Raw genomic sequence first — 21,327 nt, forward strand, 5'->3', positions numbered from 1 at the left:
CACAAAACTTTTCACCTCACTATAGCGAGGAAAGTGCAACATTCACTGGCGTTAGATCATCTTCATCACTGGAATCACTCATTTCTTTACGATATTATAACAGAAAACTCTGGAAGTTGTGTATTTTTACGCGAGTCGGTGAGAAAAGGTTTTAAGTAAAAAAATTGTTGACAATGTTGACATTTTTGATGTATGAAATGTCAACGATGCGCTTTGAAATTGCATCGACTCAACTTGTGCGTTCAAAATTATAAACGTTTCTTATGGAATTTTAAGGTTTATGACTTAAAATCATTAAATAAAGCTAAATTTGGTATTTTTTATTAGATTCTCAAACCATTTATTTAATGATAATTAATATCGAACGAACCATTATCATGAGCGTTTTACGTTTTGTTATCTGTCAAGCTACTTAAACACGCTCCATCCGAGGTCAAATTACTTTCCCCACTAGTGGATAAAACGCGTTTTTCCCCGCTTGTATTGAAGGATAAACGCCAACTTTCCGAGCTAGTGAGGGGAAATAGTTATTTGTTATACAAGGGTGCAAAGTTGTATTTTACCCGCGAGTGTGGAATTGAAACACAAGTAAGCGAAAGGATTCTATAGTTGAACCACGAGCGAAGCGAGTGGTTTTAAAATAGAATCCTGAGCGTAGCGAGTGTTTCAATACACGAGAAGTAAAATACATTTGCACACGTGTGTAACACAAAACTTTTCCCCTCACTATAGCGAGGAAAGTACAACATCCACAGGCGTTAGATCATCTTCATCACTGGAATCACTTATTTTTGTACGATATTATAACAGAAAACACTGGAAATTCTGATTTTTACGTGAAAATTTTGTTGACAATGTTGATTGTTGACATTTCTGTTCTGACGTATGAAATGTCAACGATGCGTTTTGAAATTCCATCGACTCCACTTGTGCGTTCAGAATTATATTTAACATCGTTATAAAAAATCTAACGTTTCTTATGGAATTTTAAGGTTTATAACTTAAAATTATTAAATAAAGCTAAATATGGTATTTTTTATTAGATTCTCAAACCATTTATTTAATGATAATTAATATCGAACGAACCATTATTATGAGCGTTTTACGTTTTGTTATCTGTCAAAAGCTACTTAAATACGCTCCATCCAAGGTCAAATTACTTTCCCCACTAGTGGATAAAATGCGTTTTTCCCCGCTTGTTTTAAAGGATAAAAGACAGCTTTCCGAGCTAGTGAGGGGAAAAACAATAAACCTTTTTTGACTGCGAATTTTAATTACATTATAATAAAAATTTAACATAATTTATGCCGTAAAAATACTTTTATTCAAATACTGCAAATACTATGTTTAATTAAATCTAAAGCAGCCCCAAAACAGCGAAATTTGCACAAGAGAGCAAACACGAATGTCTCATTTGCATGTGTGTGCTCAACTCCTTAGCGCCGTGTGTATAGGGTGTTCGTTAATACACAAAATTAACGTCATTAACGGGTCTAACGCGATTAAATTTTATAATTTTACCTTTTTTCCGACGTTTCAGCTAGGTTGCACAAGGATAACGGCACCACAAAAGGTAAAATAATGAAATTTAATCGCGTTAGACCCGTTAATGACATTAATTATGTGTATAAAACGCGAGTGTTTAAAGTGACATACATATATAACACGAAATGTTGAATTGAAATATAGTTTTCTCTGTTTCGTTACAAAGTAACAGGCGGGCCGTATGCTTGTTTGCCACCGACGTAGTATAAAAAAAAAGTTTTCAATAAGTTTAAAAATTGAAAACATTCAACCGCCTACAATTCCTCACAAGTTAAAATCTATGAAACCGTTTGGGTTGTAAGACGTGCAAAAAAAGTAGTAGTTGCATGTAACACAAAATTTCACTCCCAAAACGTCGCATGTATATCCTACCTACCTAATTGCCTCCAAATATATAACACCATAAGGGTTCCTTTTGTACCTTTTTGGTACGGAACCCTAATGATTTGATGGCGTAACCTCCTCGAGATAATTTGAAACTAAACCCTCTACCTCACAAGTTAATCCTAAATAAGGCCACAAGACTACACAGCCCGACCGAAGGCCCGGTATTTAATAAGACCTTAGGCGAAATTGTTAAGTGCTCAAATATAGTCGGGTTCATAAATATGTATACATTTTTTCACCATATTGCAATGAATTAAGGTATGTATACATATTTATGAACTCGAATAACATATCATTAGGGTCTTAGGGTTAAATTCAGAAACGGTGAGGCGTCCTTCTTTGACTTTAATAGAATCCGCGCTAATTCTACACTGGGTTAACGGTTTAACCGGTTAACCCCGTGTTAGTAGGATCGTGCAAGTGGCGCTTAGGGGTTTTAAATCATCAGATACCTATGTCCAGTAATTTAGGAAACTATGCAGATTATAGTTTTAACTTTCTCTTTCAGAGTACGACACTAATCTTATCATCTTACGCAGAATATGAGAATGTTTAATAACTTAAGAAGGCTTGTGGTATTAGTAGTAGTAGTAAATCACTTTATTGTACAAAACAAAAATTGTTAACATGAAATTCATATAAATTCAGGTACAAAGGCGAGCTTATCCCTATAAGGGATCTCTTCCAGCTAACCTTAGAGTAAATGAGTGGAAAATTCGAATTAGATAGACAAACATACAGATAGGTATTATTTTGATGGCTGTTGTAGGCGACATATAAATTTAGTACGACGGGCGTATTAATCAACAATAGGATATTTCACTGTATTTAAAATAAATTATTTTAAACCATGCATGAAACAAAGCACCAGAAGATAGTGAAACGTAGACAGCAGTTTTTTTGACATAATTTCTATTTTAAAACCCGTAAAAAAGTATAAAGAGTAGGTAATTTGATTGTGACGTCACATGCTAGTATTTCATATAAATTTCCATAGTAGCAAAATCGTTTTGACATTTCGAAAAAAGAAACTGATTTGGCTAGTAGTCAAACACCCTATTCGCGGTATTTCGTCCGAAACATAATATATTATATTCCATCGACATGACGTATTTGTTGCCAACAAATTCATATTGCGAGCGTGAAGATAATACACCACACCTCAGTAAATTGTACTTAGTCGAAACAAATCTCTTCTGATGTCATTCTTGACGCTCCATTACCTTCGAGATGAAGGATTGTTAATCTTAAAGAAACAAAGATGCGTGGAATTATGTAGGTAGTACAGTCGCCATCAAATATATAGGAGCGGCCAAGGTGCTCACAAATATCTGAGCACGCCTTTATTGCCAAGGCGTTAGAGTGCGTGTTCAGACATTTTGACCACCTCGGCCGCTCCGATATATCTGATGGCGACTGTACTTGCCATAATGTTTGTGATAACTTGTGATATTTGTAATTTATTTAAATTTTCAAGTCAATAATTTTAAGTATTAATATAGTTAACAATAATATATTCCCATTGAATTTGCGTCAATCAAAGCTCGAAGCTAAGTAACAATGAATCAAGAAAATGCTAATATTAGATGTTATGAAGGCGGATTTATTTAATAAAAAGATTGCTGTAGCTTATGTTGAATTACTGTCATAATTGACCGACCGAAAGCGGAGGTAGTTGACATCTAGCGTCAAGTAGCGAATTTATCAGTACTGCTAGTTGACAATAGATGTCGCACGAACAACAAGTTTCAGCTAGTATTATAATCGGATTAACCGGAACTCTATTTGCAACTCCTTCTGCTTGTAATATTAGTTGTAAATTTATCAGTCGTGACACTCGTGATATCTGGTGTCAAGTAGCAGTACTGATAAATCCACTACTTGACGCTAGATGTCGACTACGAAATAACTCGCGTTTTGGTAAACAAACCGATGTATGGAGTTACCATTCTTTTCTTACTTATATTTCTCTATGGTTTCACATAGATTAAGTGTCAACCAACCGAACGGTATGCTACTCGTATACAACACGAGTAAAATTTTACGAGTATGCCTGACCAAAAACGCAGTATAAGGACTAAAACAGTAACATTTAATTTTTTATTAATAACACGTTGATGGCAAACAAGCATACGGCCCGCCTGGTGGTAAGCGGCCACCTTAGCGTATATGTACTCCTGCATTTCCGGGTGTGTTACACGCACGTTGCCGACCCTTTAAACACCTACGCTACTTTTCTGAAGAATCCCATACTGTAGTCCCTCGAGAAATTAATCTAACTGACAGGCCGATATGGTCAGCGGGCCCCTTTAGTTTTAAGATCGTCGCGCACGAAATCTATAGAATCGGAGGCTATGGAGGTGAGAGGATGGGCACCAAACCACTTAGAATGACTTGAGTTGTCCGCGACTCGATAATATATCTCCAAACGGCATATTGTGGGAAACGCCGGTGAAGGTTTAGTGGGTAGGCTCTTCCCCCTCTTTCTCAATGGAAAGAGCCGGGAGGTGAGTCCCACAACCCCCCCCCCCCCTCCCTAATTGGTCCACCTCAGGCCAAGGGAACGATGCGTAACAGCATTCCCACACCGACAAAAAAAGGGATATGAGGAGTTAGTGGGTCTAATCTAAACCTCGTGTAACACAGAACTGTACAGTGTCACATCAAACTATTAATGTAACCTGGCGCGTATTTGGCCCTGGGCCTGCTATCCGGCAAAGTTAAATAAGCTGCGAAAGTAACCGCTCCCCGGGGGCTCGTGGAATGCTATCAAACTTGATAATTGCTCGTAACAGCGTGTTAATCTTGCAAGACATCTCATTCCACATCTCATTAAAACGTAGACAGTAGTCAAAATTAACCTGGCTTAGCCTCCTAAACCTCCCGATCCTACCTATAGGACTTATTAAATTCGATGAAATTTAAATAGTTTTCAATAGGAACAGAGTTGCGTGTGTTTTGTTCCGTTCAATCAAAGAGAATATATAGGATAGAGGGGTACTGTCATAGTAAATTTTGTAGTCACAGTAAATTTACTGCCATCTATCGACACACGATTAGAACTAAAAATAAAAATATCAAACACTGTATATTATGGATAAATGATTTTTTTATATGATTTTGACCCTTCTTTCTTTCACTGAAATGTATTAAAAAACCGTCAACGCCGAGAATAGGCCAAAGGTTGGTATTGGTGGTAGCGCCATATCTGTGCGAGAATCAATTTTTCTTGATTTCCGAGGCACGTTTTTTCCTTAGACTTTATTCATCTTATACGGAGTTATATAGGTCTTTGGTTCAATTTTCAAATAAAGCAATATGTTTCTTACATTGTTGATAATTTATAATTATATTGTATGACTGGGCACTGAGAGGTTAACAGACCAGTCGTTGCTTTCTAGATTTGTGACCAAACGGTAAAAAATGACAAAATGGGTTTACGTTTTATTTGACAGGTCATAGTAGATTCTTAACGAAGAGATTAATTTACTTATACATTTTCAATTGCTGAACATTCATAAATTGTGTGTATTAATAAGATAGAGCAGTACTGTCATAGTAAATTTTGTAACCGCTGTAAATTCACTGCCATCTAATACTTTAAAACTAAAAATGAAAATTTATAAAAATACGTTAAAATGTATTTAAATATGGATAAATGATTTTTTTATTTGCATTAATTATTTTTATATGATTTTGACCCATGTTCTTTCACTGATATGCGTTAAAATTATAAATAACAAACGAAACCGTCAACGCCCTCTATACGAGAGTGGGCCAAAACTAGTGGCGCCCTTTGATCGAGAATCAAATTTTTGTGATTTTCAAAGCACGTTTTTTCCTTAGACTGTGTCCATCTATTACGGAGTTACATCTATCTTTGGTATTAATTAATATTAGAACAGCATAACATTATATACCTACCTATACACTGAAATCGATACAATGCGTTTGTGAAAACAAAGATAGATATAACTCCGTAATAGGTGGATACAGTCTAAGGAAAAAACGTGCCTCGAAAATCAAGAAAATTTGATTCTCGTTCAGAGGACGCTACTAGCTTTGGCCTACTGTCGTATAGATGGCGTTGACGGTTTCGTTTGTTATTTAACAATTTTAACGCATATCAGTGAAAGAACATGGGTCAGAATCATAAAAATAATTAATGCAAATAAAAACAATCATTTATACATATTTAAATACATTTTATCGTATTTTTATAAATCTTCATTTTTAGTTTTAAAGTATGTCGATAGATGGCAGTGAATTTACAGTGGTTACAAAATTTACTATGACACTTATGACAGTACCGCTCTATAATATTATATCCTCTTTGCTTATAGCAAAAGTGTGAGAAAATTTAATTTAAACACCCGGAGGCAATGTTATGTTTGCTGTACAAGCACGTTTATCAAACAAGCACTGTTTACTGACAATATGATATAACGTTCGCTAACTAATTTAGTTAATACTGACATATATGTATATGTCACAGCAAACTGGTTACATTAGCCAGCTAATTAGTCACCTAGCCCGTTCATTAAACCTAGCCAGTTTTTAATATTTTTTAAAATTTTCTACAAAACTTTAATAACAAAACTTCCGTGACAGATGGCAGTGAATTTACTGGGGTTACAAAATTTACTATGACAGTACCGCTCTAGTATAAGTTACTCTATGGTGAAAATAATTCTATTCCGTACTGGTAAATTTCAAACTCGCAGGTGCTCGAAGCGTAAGTATATCCCGTGTATGCGGTACGTGACTTAAAACTGCGGTCGTGGATTTCAGCGTCCATTTTAAATACTTTCAAAATCAGTGCACACCCGTTTCAACAGCTCCTAAATCTAAAGATCAAGCTTTAGATATTGAGTTTATAACTAACTAGCTTCTGCCCACGGCTTCAAAATGCGTAAAATTAGTACATCCATATACCAGTTTTATAAAAAATTCCACCGCACTAAGGTTTCCGGGATGAATTCCTATGTCCTTCCCCGGAACTCAAAACATTTCCATACGAAATTCTATCTAAATCGGTTTAGCGGTTCAAACGTTAAGAGGTAACAGACATAGAGAAAAAGTTACTTTCGCATTTATTTTATATTCCCTCATCCGGCCCGAGTTAGGTATCTAAAAACAAAACTTCTAACTCCCATTTTGCAGCAATAGCAAAAAATTCAAACTATTTTCAATAATTTCATACGCTTGTCCACGGCGTTGCTAAAATTATCCTTATTAATATAGGCATACGGTATAAAACAGGTTGTGTAGGCGACGAGCGAAATGAATGGATTCCCGAATGATTGGAATGAGTGGATGGATCCTTTGACGCGGTTGGAATGGGAATTCAGTTTTACGAATCGTATGCTTAAACTTGTTTGGCATCTGGTAGCTTTATAGATTTCGATGGTTGGTTACTATTACAAGCTTTTATTTAACTTGCAATGTTAGTATGTTTCTAAATATGTAATATTTTTGTTAAAAAACTATACCCAGATAACTTATAAACTAAAAAATCTTACCCCTGGATTTTTTATGAATTTTCGATATAGTATCAATTAGCCACTACAAAAAAAAACATGAAAATAAAGCGGTGCAACACCTGGTCGGGCTAAATGGGTTACCTAATGATTATGATGACATTTTATAGTTCCAAACTTGTTTACCTATTCAGAGCTACGCAATTTCTTTTTCAATTAGTCAATCATGATGATACTATAAATTCAACTAAGTTTTTTTATTTTATATATTATTATAATAAACACAGTATACCGTATATTACATCATTTGTCCTCGTTTTGTGGTTAAGATTAGGTATGTTTTACCATATACATATAAAATACAAGAAAACTGGACTATGGAATAAGTTTATTTTAATCACATGCATTTAGTTATGCTATTGTTGCCGTACAATCACCTAGTGGTCTTTAAATCTTAGTTTAAATATTAAATCACTTAGTATTTGGGGTTGTTTGAGTACTAATGAATATTGTCAGTGTATTTTTACGTACAAATAAATAGTGATACCTATCCTGAAATGCCTTTGATGTGAGATGGTGTGAAATGCAAATGATATTGTTTTGAAGTTAGGTACCCATTCAAATATTGGAAGCAAAATGCAGGGTAAGTTTCTCAATATAACTGCAGAAATAAATTAATCATAATAAAAAGTTTCGTTTAGTTATTAATCAGTATAGAACACCTAACCTAATGGGATCATGCGTGCCTTTAATACGGGTGTGTAACATTGCAAATATGTTACTGTACCTAGAAACAATTTTACCTAAAAAAAAATGTGTACTTTAAAGTCACCAAAAACTATGTGTTAGATGTTTTTGTACCACAAAGGTATAAAGATGAAACTTTCATTGAGTCATTATGACTGTTACTGCTACCATAGAGTAACTTATACTAGAGCGGTACTGTCATAGTAAATTTTGTAACCCCAGTAAATTCACTGCCATCTGTCGACACACTTTAAAACTAAAAATAAATATTTATAAAAATACGATAAAATGTATTTACATATGGATAAATGATTTTTTTATTTGCATTAATTATTTTTATATGATTTTGACCCATGTTCTTTCACTGGTATGCGTTTAAATTATAAATAACAAACGAAACAGTCAACGCCCTCTATACGAGTGTAGGCCAAAACTAGTGCTGCCATCTGATCGAGAATCAAATTTTCGTGATTTTCGATGCACGTTTTTTCCTTAGACTGTATCCATCTATTACGGAGTTATATCTATCTTTGCTGCTACTTATATCAAGAGCCTTTCTACACGATGGAAAAATCAACAGGCACTTAATAAATGTGCCTTGTTTCTGTTGTTGTTGGGAAACACATTATTGCCGCATATTTGCTATCGTGTACTTGAACACATTTTCCTTAGGGACAACGCAGTATGACTCTCTTCCATACATCTCCGTCGCTCAACGTCAAAACCTTCACTTCCTTCCTGTTCATATTGTTTCTCACAGATCATTCATCTTTTCCTTGACATTGCTTGCCACAAACCAAACTGATAACCGGGGTCGTCTACTGTAGTATGTGTAAAACGGAACGCTCTCTTCTGCAGGGTCGGGTGTTGTGTATTGCTACGCTCCAATAAAATAAATCTACAAAATTAAGTAGTTTTAATCCAAGATACAATATTGGCGACGAGGACACTCGGACAGCACGGTGCAACGACTAAATTAACCAGAAGAACATAAAATCGGTCACAAGTAAGAAATAAATTACTTCAAAATATGTGATGATAATGGCGGTGGCAAAGCGGCTACAACACTATGCTATATTCCTCTCAGCTTTTAACTACAAAATTAAACACATAAAAACTAACAATAATCCAGCAGATTATTTGTCCAGAAATCCTGACAATAAAGAATGTACCAGCCAACATGCCCATTCAATATATAATGTAGATAATTTTATGCATGTAATATATACAAACAGCTCTGAAATAGACTATTTGAATTTCAAAATAATACAAGAAAATACAGAAAAGGATCTACTTTTGAGTCAAATAATTGAATATTGTAGAACAGGTTGGCCCAATAAAAATCATATTAAGGCTGAATTTTTACCATTTTATAATAGGAAAAATGAAATAAGTGTGGATCAGGGCTGTTTACTTTGGGGACATAGAGTAATAATTCCAGAAATAAATCAAAAAGCAGTGTTAAAAAGTTTGCATAAAACACATTTTAGCATTATTCGCATGAAAGAAATAGCACGGTCATATTTTTGGTGGCCTAATTTAAATTCAGAAATAGAAAATATTGGAAAGTCATGTATAATCTGTTTATCAAATCTTAAAAATCCCATAAAATCCCCGCAAACATGGCCAACGCCACCTACAGCATGGTATCGACTTCATGCGGACTTTTTGGGGCCATATTATAATAAAATGTATTTAGTAATTATAGACAGCTACAGTAAATGGCCCGAGGCCTTTGAAATGTCAAACATGACAGCCGCTAAAACAATTGATGTACTAGATAAATTATTCAGCCGGTTTGGATATCCGAACCAACTAGTCACAGATAATCAGACTACGTTCACATGTACGGAATTTAATAACTATTGTAAAGAGAATAACATTAAACAAACATTTGCGCCACCTTACCACCCAGCGACCAACGGAGCCGCAGAGCGATTTGTACAAACTTTTAAATCAGCCGTTACCAAAATAAGAGAGAGTGGATGCAGTATCAACTCGGCAATCAATTTATTTTTGTTTGATTATAGAACCACACCTCAAAGGACTACAGGTGAAACGCCGGCTCGTTTGTTGCTGGGGAGGGAATTAAGGAATAGATTTAGTTGCCTTAAACCTCCACCTATAAATAATTGAAAGTTTATCTGAAAGGGAGGGGAGAGAAGCATGTAAAAGAAAAGTTAAATTTGTAACAGGGCAAAAAGTGATGGTAAGAGACTATAGAAAAGGCCATAAACCTTGGTGTGTAGGAAAAATTGTATCAGAATCTGTTCCAGATTTAACTTATATAATTGAGGTTCAAGGTATGATGTGGAAACGTCATATTGATCAAATGGTGTATTGTAATGATGATGTCGATAGTAATTAGCGTTAAGTTTTGTATCGTAGGCCAAGTTTAACTTGTATTTATTTATAAATGATGCCAAGATATGTACTTGTTTTGAACAACTCATTATCCAAGCTATGTAGAGTGGTTCAAAGCACACTATGACTGATGTAGTTCATTTAGGACTACACTAGGATTAATGAATAATCCTCTGCCATGTAATTAGACTTAAGTAAAACTAGATTAGTTTTACGATTAGTCCGGGAGAGTGTAGTATGTGTAAAACGGAACGCTCTCTTCTGCAGTGTCGGGTGTTGTGTATTGCTACGCTCCAATAAAATAAATCTACAAAATTAAGTAGTTTTAATCCAAGATACAATATCTCTACTACCAATATGTCTACTATCTCTTTCACACTTGCGGTAATAGGCAATTCAAATGTGAACGAGAGATTTTTTCCACTTTGTCAGTTTGATTTGCGAATATTTAGTATAGGTAACCCTACACTGCCCCTTACTGCCCCTTCATATTTGCTCCTTATGATCTTAACACATAATAATAATACGTTTTTTATCCCATAGCTCAGTACTTAGTCCATTTTAGATTCCATTAACTCTAAATAGTCCTAACACCCTGGCGGGTGGCGCTGCGTGCGTCCCATTATGACACGGGCAAGGGCATCATCCACTCGGTGTACCCCTTACATTTCATTAAAGTGTCAAAAGAGCCTCAACGTATTGGCTTCGGCTCCGCGCACGCCTCCCAAAGGTCCGGAACACCATGGTTCCGTGATGGGAAAGACATTCCCAAATATGTGTTATCATTTGTATTTACAATTAATGAAATGATAACAATTATCAATCGATTTGCAGATTGCATATGTCGGGGAGACAAATATCCCGAAAGCAATGGAGATTTCTGTTCAATTTATTGCAAATTACCAAGGTACGTTGAACGCAGCGTTTGCTTCATCATTATTTTCCTTACATCGTTAATTGAAACAAAACAACAATTATGCGTTTTCGTAAAGCTCCCTTATTTATCGCGAATATACCTGCAGAGCTATTTCTTTAAGAAATAGATTGCTATCTATAGCCGAAAATAGATGAAGATTTCCAAAACTTAGTTATATTTAATAGAAAGCTAAATTGTGCACGTGGTAAATTGTGACTATCATAAGGAGAAGGACACAATTAAAAGTGTGTAATATTAAGTATTAGGTGTATTGTTAATGCAATTTTTTTTTTTTTTTATTTGAAATCAGATGTTCTTTGCTTTACAATATATTACTTACAAAGTACCAATCCATAAAAAAAATCAAAAACACACACACACACACACACAAATACAATATACAATATTGTTAATTAGTATTTTATACTTATTCTAAATTATTCTAATGTATACAGTATTTTTCTGAGTGTTAACAATGTTTAAATTAATATAATAATGCATGCTGTGATTGCCTTTAAGTGGGGAATCAATAAAAAATGTGCCCTTTCAGTATGTTAATTCTAGTATGTAAATTGTATCTTCTGTTGGTGATCCTAATAAGCAAAAACCCCAAGCACGTTTTAGTAAAATTTATTGCGAATATATGACACAATTTTTCTTGATTAATGAATCTACAAAAAAAACACCTAATTATTTACGGTTTTATTTTATTTAATACTATTCTGGCAAACATGAATTTCTACATTACGCTCAGTGTATTTCTGGTGTTACGCAAGAATGACTATGTAATTTTGATTTTTCATTAAGATAAGTATCTGTCATTGTTTATTACATTTCAGATTTGACTGGTACTGGGGCGACGTCACTCGCTCTGAAGTGGAATATCTCCTCTTGAAATACCCAGGCAACTTCATAATTCCAGCTTGTAGTGATATCGACTATATTATATAGTCTAGACCCTAATTCTAAAAGGCACAACCAGCAGCTTTTCCCATATGAAATTGAAGCACTACAAAGGAAAGTTTTCCCTCGATAATAAAGAATATGTGCCAGTAGAGAAGATACCAGAACATTGCGAAAAAGTAGGCAAGGAGACGAGAATTTTCAATGCTACTGTGTTAAAACAAGATGAGAGTACGGTACTTGAAATGGCGAAGGTATTTTGCAACCAACGACGAGAGTCATGAATTTTAAATTTAAATGGGTACCTAATAGTTTAATAGATCTTAATACGAGTATTTAATTTAATCACAGTAATAATAATAAGGACACATGTATCCTGTCAATAGTGATATTAGCTATACTTTGTTGTTAATCGATATAATATTGTGTATGGAGTAATAAAAAGCCACAATTTATAATTGACATACTATATATAACTACATTGACTCTCCCATTACAAAAAAATCATCCTGTATAAAACACATTTGAAACAATTTAGAATTCGCCTTCATATGGCAACTTCGTGGTGAGCCGTTTGAATTCATTAGATGGTTTGATGCCGAGCGTGGTCGTGCGCACCTTGAGGCGGTAGTAGTCCGGCATCTAGAAACAACATAAGAAGCAAATGTAAGCGAAAACAAATATAACAAGCTGAAAAAGCGAATGTCGTGAGTGTCGTGTGTCGATACCGGTGACATTCCTGGTGCGCAAAACGTTAAATGTTGATGAACAAAACCAAGTGTCTTCTCCGAGACCACGGGGACAACGCTGTCCTCGAAACGGTAAAATTAAAACTTAATTTTACGCGATTTAGTCCCGTCGTTGTGAATAATAACATAAGAAGGTCGGACTCGGGACATTAGTATATCATAACTAGCTTCGTAGGACGCGTGGATTTGTATGTTGGTGGTTATACAGGGTGGCTAAAAAATAAGTGCATTCCCGTTGCCAGGGAGGTTTTGGGATTATACTGAGCAACTTTTACTATGGGACCAACCACGAAAACGCAAAAAAAAAAATTACTCTCCCACAGAAAATGGACCAGCCAAAATTTTTTTCGCGATTTCGGAGTTGGTCCGCCCATAGTTAAAGTAGCTCAGTATAATATATAACATACCGAATCATTGACTTGTTCGATCCAGTCCGCATAGGCTCCGACCAGCGTGAACACGGTCGGAGCGTTGGCGTACCCGCAGACCGTCGGCCCGTACGATATGATGCCTACCAGCTTGCCAGACAGGATGGCCGGACCTCCGGCGTCGTGCTAAAAATTTAAAAATATGCGTACAGGAATGGTGTTCATAAATATAGAAAGCATCCAACGATAATCTACAGTAGTGCGTTCGCGGTGATCTTTGCAACGTGTTAAGCTTAGGCTCAAACTTTCGAACTAAGATAAGGAACTCTAAATGCGTCCTAATTGGTTATCTGTATGAAAGGCCAGAGTTAAGCTCGTTGCAAGGATCGTGGCAATTTATTTATAAGTGGATCACCGCGAACGCACTCGACTGTACAGCGAGCTGTAAAATTGCATGAACTTTTTGTTAATGGAATTCAGTCATAAAATGGCCATCCAATTTTGCAGGCTGGATGTGCGATATCAGTTGGTGTTAAAAGAAATTTACCGATTTGTCCGGAAGTGGCTAAGCGAGCTTTACAATAAGATTATTTAAGTAACAAAGAGTAATTATATAAGTCTGAAATAAGAACTCATGTGTGATGCATCTAAGAAGGCTAAAATTCCAAATATGGCATTAATAATAAATTGGTAGGCACTCACATCACATGCCCCTTCTCCTGTGGTTAGCGTGCCAGCGCAGAATTGCTCCTTAGTTATAAACTTACTGCAATCGAAATTAGAAAAACAATAAAAACTCAGTTTTAGTCATGATACAATACTTATTATTGCATTATTTTGTTAACGTCGTGTATTTACCGTAACAGGTATGATTTTTATTAGTTTTTACATATTACGGAAAATTTCACATGCTAAGGAATGGAATGCGCTCCCGCCATCTGCATTCCCTGACAAATTTATGATCTCGGGTCTCTTTAAAGCAAGAGTGAATAGGTTATTACTGAACCAGTGAGCTCCATCTTACGCTCTGTCTTCGGCTTCCATCAGTTGTGATTAGGGTCAACCACCGGTCAGTTCATCCTAATAAAAAAAATACAACTTCCAGTATTGCAAATTAAGTAGATGCCATAATTATCGCCAGCTAAAGTTGCTATAATTAAATATCAAGGATTTGCAACTTTAGCCGACAATACCTAAAGATGCGAACCTCTTCTCTCTTCATAAAAGGTTTGCAACTAGCCGATGATATGGCGGACATAAATGATTGACTTACTCGCCGTAGACTTCCTTGCAGAAAGAGTTGGGGTAGACAGGCAAAAATTTGCGCTGTAGAAATACTGGCTCGTATGCGAGGCGGTTGGACATCTGTTGATGTGTGTTTTACTTTAGATTTTGTTGTGCTATAGGAAGCAAACTAGCACATGAATCGCCTGATGGTAAGCTATTACCGTCGCCCATGGACACCCGCAACACCATAGGGATTGTAAGTGCGAGTGTAGTGTTAGTCAGTGTATAAATTTGTGTGCTTTAAGTCTTGTAATTTTTTTAACACATGTACGCAATTCCCATGACTAACATGGAGCCGATCTGCTGATGCAGTTGCAAGGTAGCCAAAGGCTCATTCCGATAGAAAACCACAACATATCGAGCTTAGGCTTATAAGAAAGATCTCAAGAAGTACTTGAAAGACATGCAAATGTGAATACGTCAGAAATAAAAGTATGTTACTATGTGGCACCAAAAAAATGCACTAACTTGATCCAAAGTTAAAACCCCTTTCCCACAACATGCCCTTTTGTGTAGGTATTGTTTTTTGCGGGATCCCATTTAGTAATGTAGGTGTTTATGTTCTAACGTTTACACGAGCATTTTTTTACCAGATCAGGCAAAAAACCGATCGAATCTTGCTGTTCTGTTTTGCCACTACTATAACTGGATGACATTGTCCAGTAAAAAACAGGATCCAGTTTAGTTGGAACTCTTCTCATAATCTGAGTACCTACTAGTGTTTTTTAGAAAAAACGTCTAATGTATTGCTATCAAATTATTTAATATCCTATCTGATGAATTTAAAGAATTGCGCCTACATTTAAAAAAAAGTTGTTTAACCATTTAATTGAGAATTGTTAATATTATGTGGATGAATATATAATTAATTGTAAATTATAATCTAATTTCAATTATTCATTAATGTTATCAAAATGTATTATGTACAGAACTGCATGAAAAATCGTAGTGTGTAAGTTTAGCTTTATTATTTTGTACATAGTTTAGCTAGTTAGTAAGTAGTAATATTTGTACGCTGTAATAAAATATTGAACACCTAAATATGTATTTATACACGCTTGTTTCATGCAAATAAACGATCATTCATTCTAATCATAATCTAAGGGTTTCCTACATTCCGTTTCTGCCAATTGTGCTCATTCACATTCCAACGCAAAAAACAGGATGCAAGCTGCCTAGTGGGAACATCTGTACTTTTTGCGAGATACAGTAAAAAACCGTTCTTGTACTGGACCTTAGTGGAAAAAGGCTATGACATATAATTTTACCCATTTACTGATTTAACAAATCGTCCTTACCCTAGTAACACCCCACCCTAACACTAGGACTTCAGAGGCGGCGGGGTTATGGTCGAAGTGAGAGATGTCGACGATCTTCGGCACGCGGTGGTGGTCGAAGGCGATGCGGTACCGCAACCGGATGACGGCGATGTTGTCGGCCAGCGTGCGCGGGTTGTACGTTGGGTGGAAGTATACCTGGATATAATCAGAGCGCCTTGAAAAGTTCGAAACTTAAAAAATGTATGTAAATAGTCACGTGACTTTTAGTAGCATCTGTCATCCATACATTTTTAAGGTTACGTACCCAAGGGGTAAAAACGGGACCCTATTACTAAGACTCCACTGTCCGTCTGTCTGTCTGTCTGTCCGTCTGTCTGTCACCAGGCTGTATCTCATGAACCGTGATAGCTAGACAGTTGAAATTTTTACATAAATGATGTATTTCTGTTGCCGCTATAACAACAAATACTTAAAACAGAATAAAATAAATATTTAAGTGGGGCTCCCATACAACAAACGTGAATTTTTTGCAGTTTTTTGCGTAATGGGACGGAAACCTTCGTGCGCGAGTCCGACTCGCACTTGGCCGGTTTTCCTTTTCCTTTGGCGTTGTTGATGTACGATTGGCATATTGGCTATTAGGCCCCCAGAAGTTACAAAGCAGATTTTATTATAATTGAAAACAGTTCAAATAAAATGAAGAAGGTCAATATAAATACAGCACAAATTTATAAAATTGACATTTTTAAATTACGTTTTTAGGTACTTGAACGCGCAACAGCATCAAATATAAGGTTGTTTCTAACGCTGATCTACATATCTATGTAGTATATATGTTTTGTATCTCCTCAATTTTTTTAATTTCGGTGTTGATCGATTCCTCAAAGTCCGAAAGTGCTTAAATGTATGTAGGTACAGCTTAACTTCCATTATTCGATTTTTATTTCTTATTCCGCAGTGTTTTTGCTACGGTTGGACGAAAAGTTATTTCGAACCTACAATTGCCTTCCAAAGGATTAAATCGTACATAAGTACTTTTGATCAATCTAATTATAATTAACCTTCGGTCTGTGAGACATAATGACGATAGTCAACAACAAGTTTTATTTACTTATATATACAACTTGTATTTTTCTGTTTCAGGTAAGTAAATAACACTAATAATATGTCAACTAAGTAACTGCAAGTATTGAAATCTGAATATAAATTTTATAAAAAATGTCACAGGAAGGAGTAGGACATTTTTAAGAAATCTAAAAAACATTGGACAGTGTTAGCGTTGCGATCCACAAGAGCTAGACGAAATAACGAAGCGGTGTGCAAACTTAACCAATAGATACATCAATTAACACTCGGAATAATGCAGTTTCGAAACGTATTACTTTTAACCCACGTCGTAGACAAACAATGCGTCATCTTCAGGGCATGAGAAATGAAAAATCTGTATCAGAAGCATTCCATGTTTCTTACCTCAAGTGCGTCGACAAGTTCACCGCTGATCCTGCTGTGGTTGCTGCCTATGCGCACTTGCAGCACTCGAGGGTTTTCTCGGAAGAATCGGTTGTTGTGCATACTGTGGAATACCCATTTAAATGTGATTAGTATTATTACACTATTGAAACTTCAAGTTTTTTTATAACACCCCTTCATCATCATCATCATCATCATCATCATGTCAGTCGATAGATGTCCACTGCTGGACATAGGCATCCCCCAAGGCTCGCCACTCCGACCGATCCTGTGCCGCTCGCATCCACCGAATTCCTGCGACCTTTACCAGGTCGTCGCTCCACTTTGTTGGAGGCCTACCGGCAGCTCGTCTTTCGGTACGCGGACGCCATTCTAGAACCTTCCCCCCCCCCCTAACAACACCCCTTACCCTAACTTAATTTCTTTGTAAATTTACATGTAAAATGTATTGTCGTTGGAGCAATAAAGAATATATAGTTGCTTACTTTCCTTAAATACTATTTTTTATATCTCTATCTAAGTTTCTGTTGGAGACGTAATTTACTATACACATAAAACTAGCTCACAGTCACTTAAAACGACTGCAGTCGAGAAAAAGTAAGCAAAAACGAATAAATGTAGATGTCTCCGAGCATTTAACAAAGTCGAAATAAGAGTGGTTCGTCGAAGAAAGCTAAACTTTCCAGCTTAAACCTTAATTAACTTGTAACTTCGTCAGATTAAAAGAATTTACTAAGTTCGAAATTATTCCGTGGACAAAGTTTAGCTTTGGCCTCGTGGATGGGATTTAAAATTAATGCTTTTATTAGTGTTTTCAATCTAGTTCGAAAATTATTTTTTAATACATTTGCTCAAAAACTGCTACTTTTCGTGGCTGTTTAGCGTGCGGAAAGTTGGTTTTCGAGAACTAGTGCTTTATACTTTTCAAATTTTTTTAAATTTTTACTTGTTCCAATTCATAACTACTTATTGATGAGTGTTAATATTAGTTTCCTTTAAACGTCGTAATCAACATAAAAACCTACTGTTAATGTAAGAATACGAAAAATATGCATATTTCATACTTAATTACTTACCTCTTCATCATTATAAGTATTATAACACGTTTATTTTTTAATGTTGAATAACCGTTCTTAATAAGTTGTCTGAATGGAACGGAACGCCTGTCAAAGAAGAGGCGTATTTTCTTACTGCAATAATGTGTTAAGTTTCCAAAGGCAACATTCGATATTGTTTTTATAAACATACGATACACAAATAATCGTAAATAATGATATTTAGGTAATAATAGTACAATGTTTTAATATTTACAATTGTTTCTGTCTTATAGAACATGCATTTGAAAAAATAACTTTCATTGTAGTGGGTTCAATAAAAATCTATTCTAGTCGAATAAAAGCTAGATAAAAACCTCTTCATAATGTCAATGTCAATGATATCACAGAATTCATAATATAAAAGTTTCGAATTCCATTCCTTACTTGTTGCTTTTCTTATTTTTTCGCAACTGTATTAAAAAACGTCGTTCGATACACGTGCGGAAATGTCATTCTTCACTCGTCCCGGGTCTTGCCACGAGCCGTAGGCGAGTATGTCATTACTTCACGAGATATCTCGGTACTCGTGAAGTAATGACTTACTATCCGCACTAGCATCGAAATGTACTATTCAATACGGAAGCGATACTTGGTGTTTGATTGAAAATAAATAATAAGATCGTAAATTGAATTGTGCGATCAATTTTCTTTTAGTTTTTATAAAATCTATAAAATAAATAATTGAGTAGACATTCCGTCCTGACCATTTCTGACTTAAATAAATTACAGAACAAATTTAGTAAAATCCACTGTTTTCTGACCATTTTTCTGCTCTACATATACAAGAGCGTATGAACAGCAGAAATGATTCTGCGTTAGAGAAAGATAAAATTGTACCTATTGCACAACGCAAACTACAACAACGTACTACCGGCCTGACCCAGATGGCAAAAATCTCATTTTGTATCACTATATTCGCAAAACTATGCTTCCGCTGTATGCATCCATAGAATCATCATCATGCACTTACAGTTGCAAGCATGCCGCTGACGTCAGCACCAGGTCGTGCCAGTACAGCACGCCGCCGCACCAGAAACGACCCATGACGTGGATCGAAACCATGAAAGGGTATTTCTGGATTACCGTGCGCTCGCCCTTATAGATGCGGCGCCCGGAGCGACTGTGGTATTCTTTTAGGTCTTCCAGCTCTGGTTTAGGATCTGTTAACAGTTGGTTTACTGTAGATATATTTCGTTCCGAGTATGGCGTAAATATATATAATTATAGCTTACCAAAATTGAAGTATTGAGCAATAAGTATGAGCAAAGTTGTTATCAAGAGTTAATAGAATTTTAATAACTAGAGTTTATGAAATAATAAATAATGAGCCACTTTTAGAGCATTGAATATACATTTCTCATTTCTCATGCACTGAAAGTGGCTATGGAGCTGCCTTAAAGTGATACATTTCTACCCTATGTTTTATCAATTAAAACGGTAAATGTCATTGGCCTAATATTATATAATAATATCTATTTTTACATATAAGTTGTATATTAACGGCTGCTGTTGTCCCGAATACCAATAAAAAAAATCACTGCATGGAAATATACAACTCATTTAACTTTCATAATTATAATTCAGTAAATACCTACTTACGCCGTACGCCCTAAGCGTACATACGTTGAATATAAAACCGAATGGGGATATTATATTTGATCAAACATACCCTGAACTATTGTCTGGGATGGACAAATATTGCTTTAGAAAACAATAACTCCTACAATTTATCCCTCTGCTTAGCGACCAAAATGAATGTTTGATTTATCCTGATTAAAGATTAGGATAGACTCACCCCAGTAAATATTGGTTAAATTATCTTCATCAAACTTATGATCGTCCTTTAGCTTTTCTCCTAGCATCTTATCGGCTACCTCTTCTATTATTTCCTCGTCAAGCCCTGGAACTTCATCATTCATATTCATTGACCTTCGAAACGATTGTACAATTTTGGCAGAGTTTTTTTCAGAAATGATTTTTAAAATATCATTTCGATTCATTTTTTCTTTCAATTTCAAATAGAGATTTTTAGGTTCTTCGTTTAACTGGAATAGTCTGAAGCTATCATTATCATTTAGAGCTGCATAGAAATTAGTTTCGTTTAATGTGGAGTCTCTACTTTCATTTAACAACAATTCTGCCATCTTTTCTTTATCAATAACATATTTGTCTACCGTCTTTAGTTTCTCTCTTAATTCGTTCAACTTTGGATTAGCTGCTGAATTTACATCTAGAATATCTACTAAATTGCTAGCTATATCACTAACAGATGGTTCTTTATAGATATCGTTAGTAGCGAGAGCATATGAAAAATATAGAACAGTAAATATCAACATCTCAGCCGAGTTATGCGGTCGTAGCTGAACTAGTATTTTATTTGGTTTTGAAATAAATGTACCGATAACATTTTATGATTAAGTTATCGGTCGTTTCTTTCTATTATTTACACTGAAAGTGAGAACGCAAAAATTTTAATATCAAAATCCAATATATATTACTTATACGACTACTTATTGACGATATTCTAAGCTGCATGGTAACAGATGGTACAAAAAATTGTTAACTGAATCAATTATACTACACAATCATTAAAATTTTACTGCCAAATTATTATTTGATCAGCATTTTAAAAGCCTTCTGACCTCGCATTAGCCATTCATCTTCAATAAGTTGATTACTTAATACTACATTATAAATTCAAATGTTTTGAACGTTGGCGTTCGACAGCGAGTAT

General features: G+C 35.3%; 2 protein-coding genes and 1 long non-coding RNA gene across 3 annotated transcripts in view; 1 reads left to right on the forward strand and 2 right to left on the reverse strand.

The window, feature by feature from the left end:
• Positions 1-21,327, forward strand: part of LOC134751170 (inactive dipeptidyl peptidase 10) — a 348,960-nt gene that overhangs the window by 80,671 nt on the left and 246,962 nt on the right. The gene's annotated exons all lie outside the window — the stretch shown is intronic.
• The window catches only part of LOC134751181 (uncharacterized), a 456,797-nt gene that overhangs the window by 7,969 nt on the left and 427,501 nt on the right, over positions 1-21,327 (reverse strand). The window lies entirely within an intron of this gene.
• On the reverse strand, positions 12,877-20,973 carry LOC134751088 (transmembrane protease serine 11G-like). Its single transcript, XM_063686433.1, has 8 exons — positions 20,389-20,973; positions 19,564-19,753; positions 17,497-17,599; positions 16,045-16,221; positions 14,733-14,824; positions 14,162-14,225; positions 13,499-13,645; positions 12,877-12,984 (listed from the first exon to the last, which is right to left on the reverse strand). The coding sequence occupies exons 1-8, from the start codon at positions 20,927-20,929 to the stop codon at positions 12,877-12,879; spliced, it is 1,422 nt and encodes a 473-aa protein (XP_063542503.1). The 5' UTR covers positions 20,930-20,973.

This window comes from Cydia strobilella, chromosome 21, assembly GCF_947568885.1.
Source record: "Cydia strobilella chromosome 21, ilCydStro3.1, whole genome shotgun sequence".
Lineage (NCBI taxonomy): Eukaryota > Metazoa > Arthropoda > Insecta > Lepidoptera > Tortricidae > Cydia > Cydia strobilella.

Excerpts from the sequence above, each read along its gene's own strand:
- LOC134751088 (XM_063686433.1), bottom strand. The coding sequence starts at position 20,929 with ATGTTGATATTTACTGTTCTATATTTTTCATATGCTCTCGCTACTAAC. Across the intron at positions 19,754-20,388 it reads TTTAACCAATATTTACTGGG|ATCCTAAACCAGAGCTGGAA; the intron begins GTGAGTCTATCC and ends AACTGTTAACAG. Across the intron at positions 12,985-13,498 it reads TCGAACAAGTCAATGATTCG|ATGCCGGACTACTACCGCCT; the intron begins GTATGTTATATA and ends TGTTGTTTCTAG.